This window comes from Chiloscyllium punctatum, chromosome 5 (genome assembly GCF_047496795.1).
Source record: "Chiloscyllium punctatum isolate Juve2018m chromosome 5, sChiPun1.3, whole genome shotgun sequence".
Classification (NCBI taxonomy): Eukaryota; Metazoa; Chordata; class Chondrichthyes; order Orectolobiformes; family Hemiscylliidae; genus Chiloscyllium; species Chiloscyllium punctatum.
Genome location: NC_092743.1, coordinates 123,291,406 through 123,304,578, shown reverse-complemented (window position 1 = coordinate 123,304,578; position 13,173 = coordinate 123,291,406). Strand labels below are relative to the sequence as shown.

Genomic DNA, 13,173 nt, shown 5'->3' with positions numbered 1-13,173 from the left:
TCCTTAATAAGTCCTTGCCTTTCCAAATTCATGTAAATCCTGTGCCTTAGAATTCCCTCCAAAACTTGCCCACCACGACTGTCAGGCTCACTGGTCCATAGTCCTCTAGTTTTTCCTTACCATCTTTCAGAAATAACCGTACCATGTTAGCTAACTTCCAGTCTTCCGGCACCTCACCTGTGACTGTTGATGATACAAATATCTCAGCAAGGGGCCCAGCAATTGCTTCCCTAGCTTCCCACAGTGTTTTAAGATATACCTGATCAGGTTCTAGGAACTTATCCACTTTTCTGTGCTTTTAGCCGCCCAGCACCTCCCCCTCTGTAATACGGACATTTTTCAATATGTCACCACCTATTTCCCCAAGTTCTCTATCTTCCACATTCTAGTGCAGAATAAACACATGCAAATTATCCAATTAGAATTTGCCCCATCTCCTGCGGTTCCAGATATAGGCGGCTTTGTTGACTTTGCGAATAAATAAAGAAAAAAAGAAAAAAATGATCCTAATGACATGGTAGTTCTTTAATATTCATGGGGGAACCAACTAAAAATATTTCTGCAGTTTATATTGTTGTAGATATGAAATAAACAGGAATGTGGCAAACCACCTTCCCATGAGTGTATCATTCTGCTCCCCACTGTTCATCTTCTAAGTCTAAAACATTGCTTGAATATACATTTGTATTGGGTCCACCAAGCTTTCCTTGATGTTCAATGGCATTCCAATGTTGAATTATTTATCTTCAACATCCTGGAAGTCACTATTGAGTCAAATAGTCTGTGTCAATACTCAGTGGAACGATAGACTCAAGAAGTTTTTTTTTATAAAAGAAGTACAGACTTTACTTCCATTATGACTCCAAATGCCTACCTGTAGAGAGTATCCCTGATCACACTGAAATGATATTACATCTCCAACCAAGTATCGGTCTCCATTTTTCATTCCATTGCTGGGAGTAAGTGGTTCTGTGCAGGAATCTAATCCAATAGCTGCAATATCACAAAACATATTATTAGCCATTGATATTTAAAATGGAAAAAGAGCCCCCAAGCAAACCAATCTCTTGTTATTTTCTGGAACAAATCTTAACCAGGTTTCTTAGACTTGAGACATGCCAAACCAAACAAGAAAGACAATGAATTTAGGAGGATAAATAGCAGAATTAGATTTCTTTCCAAGTAAAAATCAGAAAATTCCCAGTGTTTATTGCAATTGGACAGAGTTGGGATCAGAGCAGTGTTGCACACTAGGATGATGAATCATTAGCATGATAAATCTTAGTGTAAGGTTGTTTTTATGTCTGTGCTTAACCCAGGCTGCCCAGCCCAAATTTGTGATGAGTGTACTTAAAATAGTTACAGGTGGATGGGGCTGTGTTTTTGCCACATGCCCAATGAATAGCCACCTGCAGTTAATGTTGCCCTCCAAAATGTTCTAAGGGCTCTAATTGTACAGCGGTAGTGTCCATAGTTCTGAGCCAGAAGACCTAGGCTCCAGTCCCACCTGCTCCAGAGGTTGATTGATGGTTATTTGGAAAGCAATCGCCAGGTCATTCTGGGGAGCAATCCATTCTGGACAGCTGGTGTCTATTTTAGATCCAGAAGTCATGGATTCAATGGCTTCACTGGTAGTCCCTGTCATTTAACTGCAACATCTAATTTGTATAAGAGCTGGATTACCTGTGTATTCTAGATGAAAGCCAGCAGCTGAAATACTGATGTCCGATTGAAAGTTGAGGTACAAATTATTGGATGTGCTGTTGAGAAATGCTGGTATTGTAGTTCCTGAATTTAGGATAGAATAGGAATTGAAAAAGTTAGCATTTAGGTTCCACCATTGGCAGCTTTATGCGCATATTAAGGAATTGCAGCAAGTTGGGGTCTGTCTTCTTCTGAACTACCTCTTGGGGTGAAAAGCCTATCCCCTGCTCAATCTCAAATTCCTGACAGAAAGTAAGGGTGGGTGGGCTCCTCTAGGATGGAGACAGACAGATTATGTGTAAGTTTGGAACATTTCCTTATCGTGGAAGAAACAATTAATTTCGTGTCCATTCCTCACTGAATATCCAATGTCATGCATAACTGTGGGCCACAAATGAAATTGCAAGCTCAGCTAGCTCTCTTTTCTGTATTTTGTAAATTACACTGATTGTGATCGCTCTCAGCGGGTATAATTGCAAAGTTAAAAATCACACAACACCAGGTTATAGTCCAACAGGTTTAATTGGAAGCACACTAACTTTCGGAGCGTCGCCCCAAAAGCTAGTGTGCTTCCAATTAAACCTGTTGGACTATAACCTGGTGTTGTGTGATTTTTAACTTTGAACACATTAATGATGATTGACAGTTGACAGCCAGGGTGGATCAAATTTTAAACCAGATCATGTGAATCTGATTGGTCAGGGTTTGCCTTACGAAATCAACAAGAGAATGGCTGTCCCCTACTTTGTTAAGTTGAAAACAGGTACAGTGCACTTTTAAGATCTTTCTGCCTGCAAACAACAGCATCTGTATATTAATATATGTAGCTTCTAGAAAATACAAGGGCGAATCACTGTGAGCCTGACTGAATTTGTTGTCAGCGTAATTGTTCGCGTATTAAGGAATATCCAGCAAACGTTGTTCAGTTACAAAATCACATCCAATATTAACACTATACTATGAGTTTTGCAAGCCTGGGATGGTTAGGTACAGTGAATACATTGTGTGTTGCGAACAGCCAAAGGGATATTATATTTGACTTTACCATGGTTATTGTGAGTCAAAAGTGTAATGCTGGAAAAACACAGCAGCACCATACTCTTGACTCTGATCTCCAGCATCTGCAGTTCTCACTTTCTCTACATGGTTATTGTGAGTATGTTTGCATTGGCCAATACACAAAGCATCAGTTCTGGGCAGGTGCTAAGTGCATCTAAAAGGGAACACCTCAGTGAAAATTGCCTCAGAAAAATATATGATAAAGTGAGAAATGAACTTTAAAAATGCATTAACCACAACCTGCAAAAGAGAAAAAAAAAATCTCCTGTACCTTTGATACCAAAATAAATGAATTTACAAATGTATGGTCAGGTTTCAGAATTCAGCCACAAAAAGATGCAAGTTCTACCTACTTTTAAAGGTGAAGTTCATTGAATGAGAAAATGTTTTTCAGAAAAAGAAAGATTGCATTCATAAAGGGCAAGATCTAACAGATTAGGTTAACTCAGTTATACTTCAGGTGATCAGCATTAAACCACAAGATAATTTGCGTTGCTGTTATTATAGGATAACCAAATTTTCAGTTATTTATACAACAAACTAACCGAAATGAAGAGAAACCATGATGAACTAAACTTGACATTTTTTTTAATCTCCTCATTTAATATAGATTTATATTATTTGGTTCCTTACCTGAAAAGCTCCCAAGTCTGGGAGCATTAGTGTCAACTCCATCATAGAAATCCAATGAATCCCAGTTATGTTCTGTTGCAAAGCTTATTACTTGAACCTGAAGGATCCAAATATAGGAATTTTTAAAAATACAATTCATACCAAGTGTGCACTTCAAAGTTTCTTAATTAAATCATTACAAATATTGAAAAATACAGATTTGCTTGCACTTTGCAGAATTGAATTGAATTGAAATTATTGTCACATGTACCGAGACATAGTGAAAAGCTTTGTCTTGTTAGCAATACAGGCAGATCACACAGTCAAATAGCATAGATAAGTAAATAATAGGTTAACAGTGGCAAAGACCAAAACATAGGTACAGGCAAATGCTAAGAGTTTGTTAGTCTATTCAGTATTCTAACAACAGTAGGGTAGAAACTGTTTCAAAACCGGCTGGTACGTGTGTTCAGGCTTCTGTACCTTCTCCCCGATGGTAGAGGTTGTAGAAAAACATTACCAGGGTGGGATGGATATTTGAGAATGCTCTGGTATTCACATGAAGAGTCCAAGAAAGCTTGTTGTTGATGACCACTCTCAGGAGCTTGACACTCTCCACTCATTCCACCTCTGTGCTGTTAATGTGTAGGGGGCATGAGTAACATCCTGCCTAAAGTCAATAATGAGTTCCTTGGTTTTGCTGGTATTGAGAACTGTGTTGTTCTCAGTGCACCATTTTTCAGGTCTTCCATCTCCCGTCTGTAGTCTGTTTTGTTGCATCTGAGACTTGACCGAAGGTGTAAATGGCATTAGTCTGGTATTTGGCGACACAGTTATGGGTATACAGTGAGTACAGGAGGAGGCTGAGTACACACCCCTGGGGGGGGCTCCAGTGTTGAATATTAGTGAGGATGAAATATTGTCCCCAATTTTCACTGATTATGGCCTGTGGGTAAGGAAACTGAAGACCCAGTTGCAGAGAGTGGGGCTTAGTCTGAGATTATTAAGTTTAGTAATCAGTCTTGAGGGGATAATAGTGTTGAAGGCTGAACTATACTCAATCTGATGTTTTATTAATTTATTTTAAATGTTAATTGATTCAATTCCTAAATGCCCAAATAATATAATGGCTGTGCAATAATATAAGGTTTGTGACTGGTAAGTCATGAAAATTATTTGATGATTCTTGCAATAATGTATTGTAGAAATTTATAAAAATATGACTTGTAATCAGCCATTCAGTTTTGTGTGCCTTTCTTTCCTAACTGGATGGCAAGAGGTTGACCTGTACTCATTGCAATCTTCAGCTGCATTTTCTTTCAAGTTCACATCAAATAAAATTTATTGATTTTAATTTTGCGAATTTTTTTGACTCATCTTCTACAGTTGGCTGATAAAACTTCTAATTTTTGTTACCTTTAATGTGGAAGGGTGCTTCTTGATTTTACTCCTAAATGGCCCTTCTGTATTTTTAATATTGCTCCTCTTTTTGTGCATTACCCAACTGGGCAACATAATTTATCTACATTTAGCATATCAAATCCCTTAACACTTTAGTCTTTATAAACAATTACAACGGACTTAAATGAAGCCTAGCTTTAAAAGTTTTCTTTGGGTCTTTTAGATGAAATCTAATGACAATCTTTTGAAGTAGAATTTCTGTGAATTCTTTATTGAATCATTGCCTGAGGTAAAGAAGTACACACTGCTGCATTCAGTTGAATATAAATTATAAGAGTATCTGTGCCATGAACTAGATCTTCTGCACGTTGAGCTTTTTTAAAAAAATGTACATTGGATATGAGATTTTCTGTTATTGCCTAAGGGAATTGTCTAATTGCCTTAGGGAAGGTAATGGTGAGATGCTTCTTAAATCACTACAGTCCTTGGTGTATAGGGACATGTCGAATGCTGTTAGGAAGGGAGCTCCAGGATTTTGACCCAATCACAGTGAATGACTGGTGACAAAGTTCCAAGTCAGCTCAGAAATGGTGGCATTCCCGTGCATTTGCTGTTGGTAAGAATCATGGATTTGTAAGGTGCTGGTGAAGTCTGAGCAATGAAGGCAAACATGCTAAACACCTTCTTAAATCACCCTGTTTACCTAGAATACAAATTTCAAAGAACTATATTCCTGAATCCCTCAGTCTCTCTGTTCTACAACACTACCCAGGGCCGTACTTGTATTTGCCACCAGTATATTCATGGAAATTTATAGATTTCATTTTACTAAAGTTAAAACTTAAGTGAAAAGTCATGAAAAGTATGAGTATCACTGAAGTGGAATCATAGTGTCAGTTGCCTAATGAACTCTGGGTTTCTGAACTGCAATCAGACAATTTCAATACTTTGCTCAAATTTAATAAGTAATTGCAATTAGATTGCCTTTTTATGCAAATGAACACATACTAATGGCACTAGGAGATGAGTTTATAAATTGCACATCCTGTGCAGAATGTCCTGTAAAACTTTGTAGTCAATATTAATTCAGAAAATATATACACAGAAGATATGTATCCTTCACAAGAAGTGCTTTAATTTTGCAAGAAAAAAAGCACAATTGTTAAGTGAACGTGAAACAGGAGACTGTACAAAGGACAGAACAATGGTGTCAAGTTATATGAGATCTCATTGGTACACCAAACTGGGTGACAGATCATTGTTCAAATGAGATCTTTGTAGTCCAGGACTCAGGCTTCCAAACATAGCAGTAGGAATTTCTTTTACATCTCGAAAGCCAGACTATCAACTCATACAATATGATTAAATATTAGCAAATCAACACTTCTGTATTACATCTGCATGATGTAAAAAACAAACCAAGACACAAACAGAAGCATCAGTTCTACATAATCAGAATTAGATACGACTGAATCGAATAAACAATTCAGAAGTAGAAACCTTACTTGTATTCCAGCACCTTCCGGCACCATGATTTTCCAGATGCAGTTCAAATTGTTGTCATATGGTTCAGGATAACTTGGAGACAGAATGCTCCCTCTGCGCTTTGTTAAAATTCCACCACAGGGCACTGAAAGAAAATGAAAATGCTGAAACTGAAAAAAAAAGTCCTGACAGTAATATTGGTGTGCATGGAACAGAAAAGGCATGTTGCTACTTGACAAGAGCTTATCGAGGATTTACTAAAGGAACCATGAATAATAGAGCAATTTACTGTCTAGAGAGATTCAAGAAACATTCGGCATCTCTTATTTATTCTCTTTGAATACTTGTAAGCACATCAGGAATGGCAAGAGCAGTCGTATAGTGCTGTCATAAGTCAGCAGCGTGAAAAACCACATTCTAAACAATCTAAAGTGTAATTTTGAGCACAGTCCTCAATCTAATAACTAATCTGTTGGTGGAAAGTAGTTTAGTAGATTGATGTACACACCATATAAAATTAAACTTTACAGCAATTCATTGACTCACCCATTATCCTAACAAATTATCATGAAATGATGTACTGATGTTTGATCAAAAAGGTAGAGTAATTGCATTATAAATTAGTTGAAACTCTTATGGGAGAATTTTAAAGTAAACCAAGCCATGTTTCACATCAGGTAAACTTTAAATTATTGATGTTCAGTATAGTCTTTTGTGAGACCAGCAACACACTTCAGGTAAGAGTTTGGATTATTAAATACATTGTGTTCTCTCTGCCATCAAAGAAAAACAACTGATCTACAACCAAACCATGCAAAATCTACTTACGTCCCTACTCTGCAGCTTGGCATCAGATAACCTTCAATATTTGAGCAATTATTAGAAAACGAAAAACTCCCTTGTTTTGCTTGCCTTTTCAAAATCCAGTATTATTCATTAAACGGACAATCAGTAATAATCAATGCACCAGGTGACCTTTGCAAATAGTATTTTGAAGACTGTTAACTATAGAAATAAAATTAGCTCTACAATATCAAGAAGCTTCAGCCAGTTGGAAACTATCAACATATTTTTTGATTACTAAACAGTGAAAGAACAGACTTATTTTGTACAGCTGCATTTCAGCTCCACATCAGCAGGAATTGAATAGAGACCTCTACATACTGGTGCAGAAAGGCAGAAGAAAATGACTTCACAATGAGACCCTGAAAGCATTCTGGCAAGGTTACTGAAGACATATGCACCAAAACTAGCTGCATCTATAACCAAGCCATTCAGGTACAGTTACAATATGGAAAATTACCCATCTCTGCCCTGTACACACAAAGCAGGTCAAACCCAAGCTGGCAAATGACTACACTAACAATCTCCAGTAGCAGCAAGATGATGGAGGGTTTGTTTTTGACAATACCACCAAATGGCACTTGCTTAGTAAAAAAAACTCGCTAATACTTAAATTTGGTTCCACCAGAGCCACTCACCTCCCAATCTCATTATAGTCTTTGCCCAAACATGGACAAAAGAGCTGAACTCCAGAGGCAAGGTGAGACTGACTGCACTTAATTTCAAAGCTCGTGATGAATGTCTGGCAAAACAGGAGATGATAGAAATCAGGGGGGTAAAAAAAACTGTCTTCTGGTTGGAGTTATACCTGGAAGAAAACAAAATGGTTGTGGCTGTTGGAGTTATCTCAGCTCCAGGACATCACTGAATGAGTTCCCCCATTTATTGCCAATGGACCTCCCATCTTCAGATTTTTCATCATTGATCTTCCCTCCATCATAATGGCATAATCAAAAGTGAGCATGTTTGCAAAGTATTGCACTGTGATTGGCAGCATTTGTGATTCATCAGATAATGAAATGTCTATGTCCAAATGCAGGAAGACCTGGGACTAACAAGTGACAAGTAACATGACACAATGGCAGGCAATGATCATCTCCAACAGGAGAGGATGTAACCATGACCCCTTGACATTCAATGCCATTACCATTGCTGACGACGCCACTATCCAAATCTCGGGGGGGGGCGATTGGGGGGTAGGGGTGAAAGGCCATTGACCATAAACTGAACCTAACTAACGTCTAAATATTGTGGCTACAAAAGCAGATCCAGGGCGGAATTCTGAGGCAAAAGAAGTCATTTCTTGTTTCCTCAAAGGCAGCTCACCATCTATAAGGCACACATCAGGAGTGTGATGGAATACTCTTCATTTGCCTGGATGATTGCAGCTTCAGTAAAACTCAAGAGGCTTGACACCATTGATCCAGAGCAAAACAACTGCTTGAGACATCCACTACCTCAAACATTCACTCTTTTCACCACTGATGTATGTACCCACTGCAAGCTGAATTGCAGTAATTCCCCCGGGCTACTTTGCCAACACATTCCCAACTAGAAGGGCAACAGATGCATATAACACCATCAACTGTAAGTTCCCCTCCAAATCACAAACCATCCTAACTTGGAACTGGATTGCTGTTCCTTCGCTGTTGTTTGGTTGAAATCCTGAAACCACTTTGAACAGCACTATAGATGTGCCTATACCTGACGAACTGCAGAATTCAAGAAAACAGCTAATTACTACCTTTTCCAGGGCAAATAGAAGTAGGCAATTAATGGTGATCTAGCCAATGATTCCCATATCATGAATGACTGGACAACTAAAATGAGACTTCGAAATTTAAAAATATATAATTCACTACATGGCTGTCAGGAAAATGAAAAGGTACATGAAAGTTACCAAATACTCTTGCAGCTTCATAAGTGATTGTGTGAGAGGGTCTTGGTTACCTGAGATGCAGCTACAGGTGGCAGGAAACATTGAAGTTCACCAAAAGTAGGAGACAGAACCTTGTTGCATATGCACAGCATTGATGTCTTAATGTTTCACGCAAAGTACGTCACACCTGAACTTCTCTGAACTGTGTCACAATTAGATCTTTTAAAGCAGATGTTAAAGTTCTAATTTGGCACTATCAGTTCAAGTTCCTACTAACCTCTGTATACCTTCAAAGACAAAGATTTAGAAAAAACGCAGAGAAATTTTAACTCCTTTGCCTGGCAGAAGCTAGATGCAACACCATCTTTCCCTGCAGCTCATGGGTGTTTCTACTAATGTGTTTAATTAGTTCCCACAGGCCTGCACACAAAGGGGCTTACAGCACAGGCAAAGGTAACATGGCTGCAGTAGACTATGTAGAACTATATTTCTTCAAATATCCCATTTTTATAAATAAATTCCATGCACTATCATTTACAGTTACAAGGTATACAAGCTACCCAAAATACAAAGAAAATGATTATTCATTAACAAAACTGCTAACAATTGTATAACAATCGCCATGGTAACTATTGTCATTGATCCATTTTAATTGCGAAGGAAGGGTAAATCTCTGAGGCAGATTGAGCTTGCAGGTGGTGAGATCACAGTGATCAGCAGTGATCCTGATTAGCAGTGAAGGCACGGTTTCTCTTTTTGTACATAAATATCTGCTGTTGTTACAATATATTTGCTTTTTCACATTCACTGCATATGAGCAAGTGATGACTATTCAAAACAGGTCTCATGATGACATGTACTGACTTGTTAGCAACAATGAATATTTGCTCTCTGACTGGCTCAGTAATAGTTAGCTCTGGCAATAACTTGGCATTTTTGTCAAAGTAATTTTTTTTTGCTTCACTTCAACTTGATTTTGTCACTGAAACCTATTGCTACTTCTGGATTCAGAAGTATTTACCATGGTTGAAAGAAAAGTTTTGGGCAATACAAGTCTTCAGTTTGGGATACATTCACAACTTCACTCAATGTAATTCTCTACTCAACAATTCCTTACAGAATTTTGTACTGGAACTGCTCGATTTCTTTGTGGTTACTTTGGTGATTTTCACTGCTACCTCACACTTTCTGCTAGAGTGGGGATGGTGTGGAAATGTTACCTGGCTTTGCATTTTTTACTCATTTACGAAGCAGTGAATTTATTTACTCATCTGGAATGTCAATAACAACCGAAATATTCTTCAAGGTATTTTACAATCACATTTGTAATTATAATTTGGAGGTGAAGGTGTTGGACAGGGATGTACAAAGCTAAAAGTCACATACCACCAAGTTATGGTCCAACAGGTTAATTTGGAAGCACAGGCTTTTGAAGTTCTGCTCCTTCACCACGTGGTTGTGGAGAATAAGTTTGTAGGACACAGAGGTTTACAGTGTGATGTAACTGAAATTATATATTGAAAAAGACCTGGATTGTTTGTTAAGTCTCTCACCTTTTAGAATGGCCATGTTGGTTTCAGTTCTTTCAGATGTAAATCTCAGAACTTTTTAAATATAAGTTACATTCTCTGGTGAACTTTAACAATAGGTGCCATGTTGGCCCAGATAATGGATTGAAGGTGTGTGGTGCCCTATGTGAGGCCGTCTGTGCCCCAATGTTCAAACTGATTCTAATCTAAAAGAGGGATTCACAAAACCTTACAAAGATTCCTGCAGTTTTTGAGCAAAATAAAATGTAATTCTGCAAGTACAAATTCACCCCACAAGCTTATATATGTGAGTGGTAGTCGTTGATCTCAGCTGGTCTAACTTCCAGTACTCAGGATTCTAGTTGATGGTGACATATCATCAGTGCTTATAAGAATGTAGAGGACTATAGCATTTCAATTTTCATCCTTTATTTGTTTGGGATGATGTGTTTGTTAAGGGGCTCTTTATTTTGTTTAACTTGACATTTATTAGATGCAATGCATTAAGTGGTGTTGTCCTAAATAGTTGTAGGATAAAGGGGAGCAGATTTAAGAAGAGATGAGGAAACATTAATTCCCTCAAACAGTCATGAATCTGTTGAATTTACTACTTCAGAGTATGGTGGATGCCAGGACGTTGAATAAATCCAAGGAGGAGATAGACAGATTGTTAAGTATTGACGGGTTGAAGTGACATGGTGAATGGGCAGGAAAGGAGAGTTGAGGCTGAGATCCAATTAGCCATGATCATATGAAATAGTGGAGCAGACTCAAGGGACTGAATTGTCAAATTTTACTCTGAGTTCCTTTGTACATATTTGGCCAGTGGAACACTTCCTTTGCCTCTCTCAGGATAGTCACGATGCCTTGACAGCTGTAATTGATGTGCTTCAGCAATTTTTTTTTACATCTCCTTTGGGATAACTCCTCTAAATCACTTGTACAAGATGTGATCTCAGCTATCATTTCATCTCTGTATAACCAACACTCTCTTAAGGCCACACGTATGTCTGAGATACCTGTAGGCCATCGTCTCATCAGTACTTCCCACAGCACTCATTGAGTTACAACGTTGTATAATTTATTTGATCTGAGCTATACTTGCCTTTCCGACAACATTCATTTTAGCTTGAGTACATCCAGAGCATCTCAAATTTTTGCATCTCATCCAATCTGGAAGATTTCATACACTGTCTTCGCACCCTACCCTTTCACGCGGGGATTGGTTGTTTCAAAGCATGTCAGTATTACACTGCTTGGCGGAGATGAGTACTGCACATGGTGGAGATTAGAGTCAAGATTAGAGTGGTGCTGGAAAAGCACAGCAGGTCAGGCAGCATCCAAGTAGCAGGAAAATTGAAGTTTTGGGTAAACCTGATGAAGGATTTTTGCTCGAAACGTCAATTTTCCTGCCAGTAATGTACATCTGTTTGCCTTGCTTCAGATGATGTCTCTACAAATAAAGTAATATTTTTGCAGATGCTTTGGAGCAGATAGAAAGGGATTCAGGAAGCTACTTTGCAGTGGATCATGGTTAAACTTTCTGCCATGCATTCTCAGGTATGCTCAAAAGCAAAGATAATGGCCAGACAGTTGTCAGATTTTTGAATAGTTAATCTCTTTGACTTGATTATGTTTAAACTTAATCAATTGTAAAATAGCCTTTATTTTCTCTGTAGAGTAAAAGGCCATAAGGCCAAAGCACAATTAAAGGCATTCAATTACGGCTTTACGGTTGCTGTTTTATCACTTGAGCTAATGCAAACTTAAGCTAACATACATGCAAATCCTTTGAAGTAAACGTTTTTACTCAAAAACACAAATATGTTTCAAACTGTTAGCACAAAGTATGTAACAGGGCTTTTTAAAATGTATTCATGGGATGTGGGCATTGCTGGGTGGCTAGCACTTATAGTCATTTCCTAGTTGCCCTTGGGAAGATGGTGCGAAGGTGCCTTCTTGAACAGCTGCAGTACATATGCTATAGGTAGATCGCTTCGGGATTTTGACCCAGTGACAATGAAGGAACAGCAATATATTTCCAAGTCAGGATGGTGAGAGACATGGAGACGAATTTGCAGCTGATGGTGTTCCCACGTATCTGATGCTCTTGTCCTTCTGGATGGCAGTAGCTGTGAGTTTGAAAGGTGCTGCCTCAGGTTCATTGGTGAATTTCTGCAGCGCATCTTGTAGATCACACACAGTGCAGCTACTGAACATTGGTGATGGAGGGGGTGGATACTTGTAGCTGTGTGTCAATCAAAAGGGCACCTTTGTCCTGGATAGTGCCAAGCTTCTTGAGGTGTTGGAGTTGCATTCATCTCAGGAAGTTGGAAGTATTCTATCATAATCCTGACTTGTCGATAGTGAACAGGCTTTGGGAGTTCAACTGGTGAGTTACTCTCCACATTATTCCCTGCCTCTGACCTCCTCTTATACCACTGTGTTTAATGAATCGAGTGTAGTTGAGTTTCTAGTCAATGTTAACACCCAGGACGCTAATAGTGGGGGATTCAATGATGGTATCACAAGTGAATGTCAAGGGATGATGGTTAGGTTGTCTTTTATTAGTGATTGTCATTGTCTGGCATTTGTGTGGTGTGAATGTTATTTGCCACTTGTAAGCGAATCCAGGATATTGTCCAAATCTTGTTGCATTTA

At 38.4% G+C, this 13,173-nt stretch overlaps 1 protein-coding gene across 1 annotated transcript in view; it reads right to left on the bottom strand.

Moving 5' to 3' along the window:
- csmd3b (CUB and Sushi multiple domains 3b) overlaps window positions 1-13,173 on the bottom strand; it is a 1,933,688-nt gene that overhangs the window by 183,653 nt on the left and 1,736,862 nt on the right. Inside the window, exons 35-38 of the mRNA XM_072571243.1 lie at window positions 6,282-6,406; window positions 3,397-3,493; window positions 1,684-1,788; window positions 875-993 (exon numbers count right to left, since the gene is read on the bottom strand). Of these exons, the coding sequence (XP_072427344.1) occupies window positions 875-993; window positions 1,684-1,788; window positions 3,397-3,493; window positions 6,282-6,406 (446 nt within the window). The remainder of the gene's footprint in view (window positions 1-874; window positions 994-1,683; window positions 1,789-3,396; window positions 3,494-6,281; window positions 6,407-13,173) is intronic.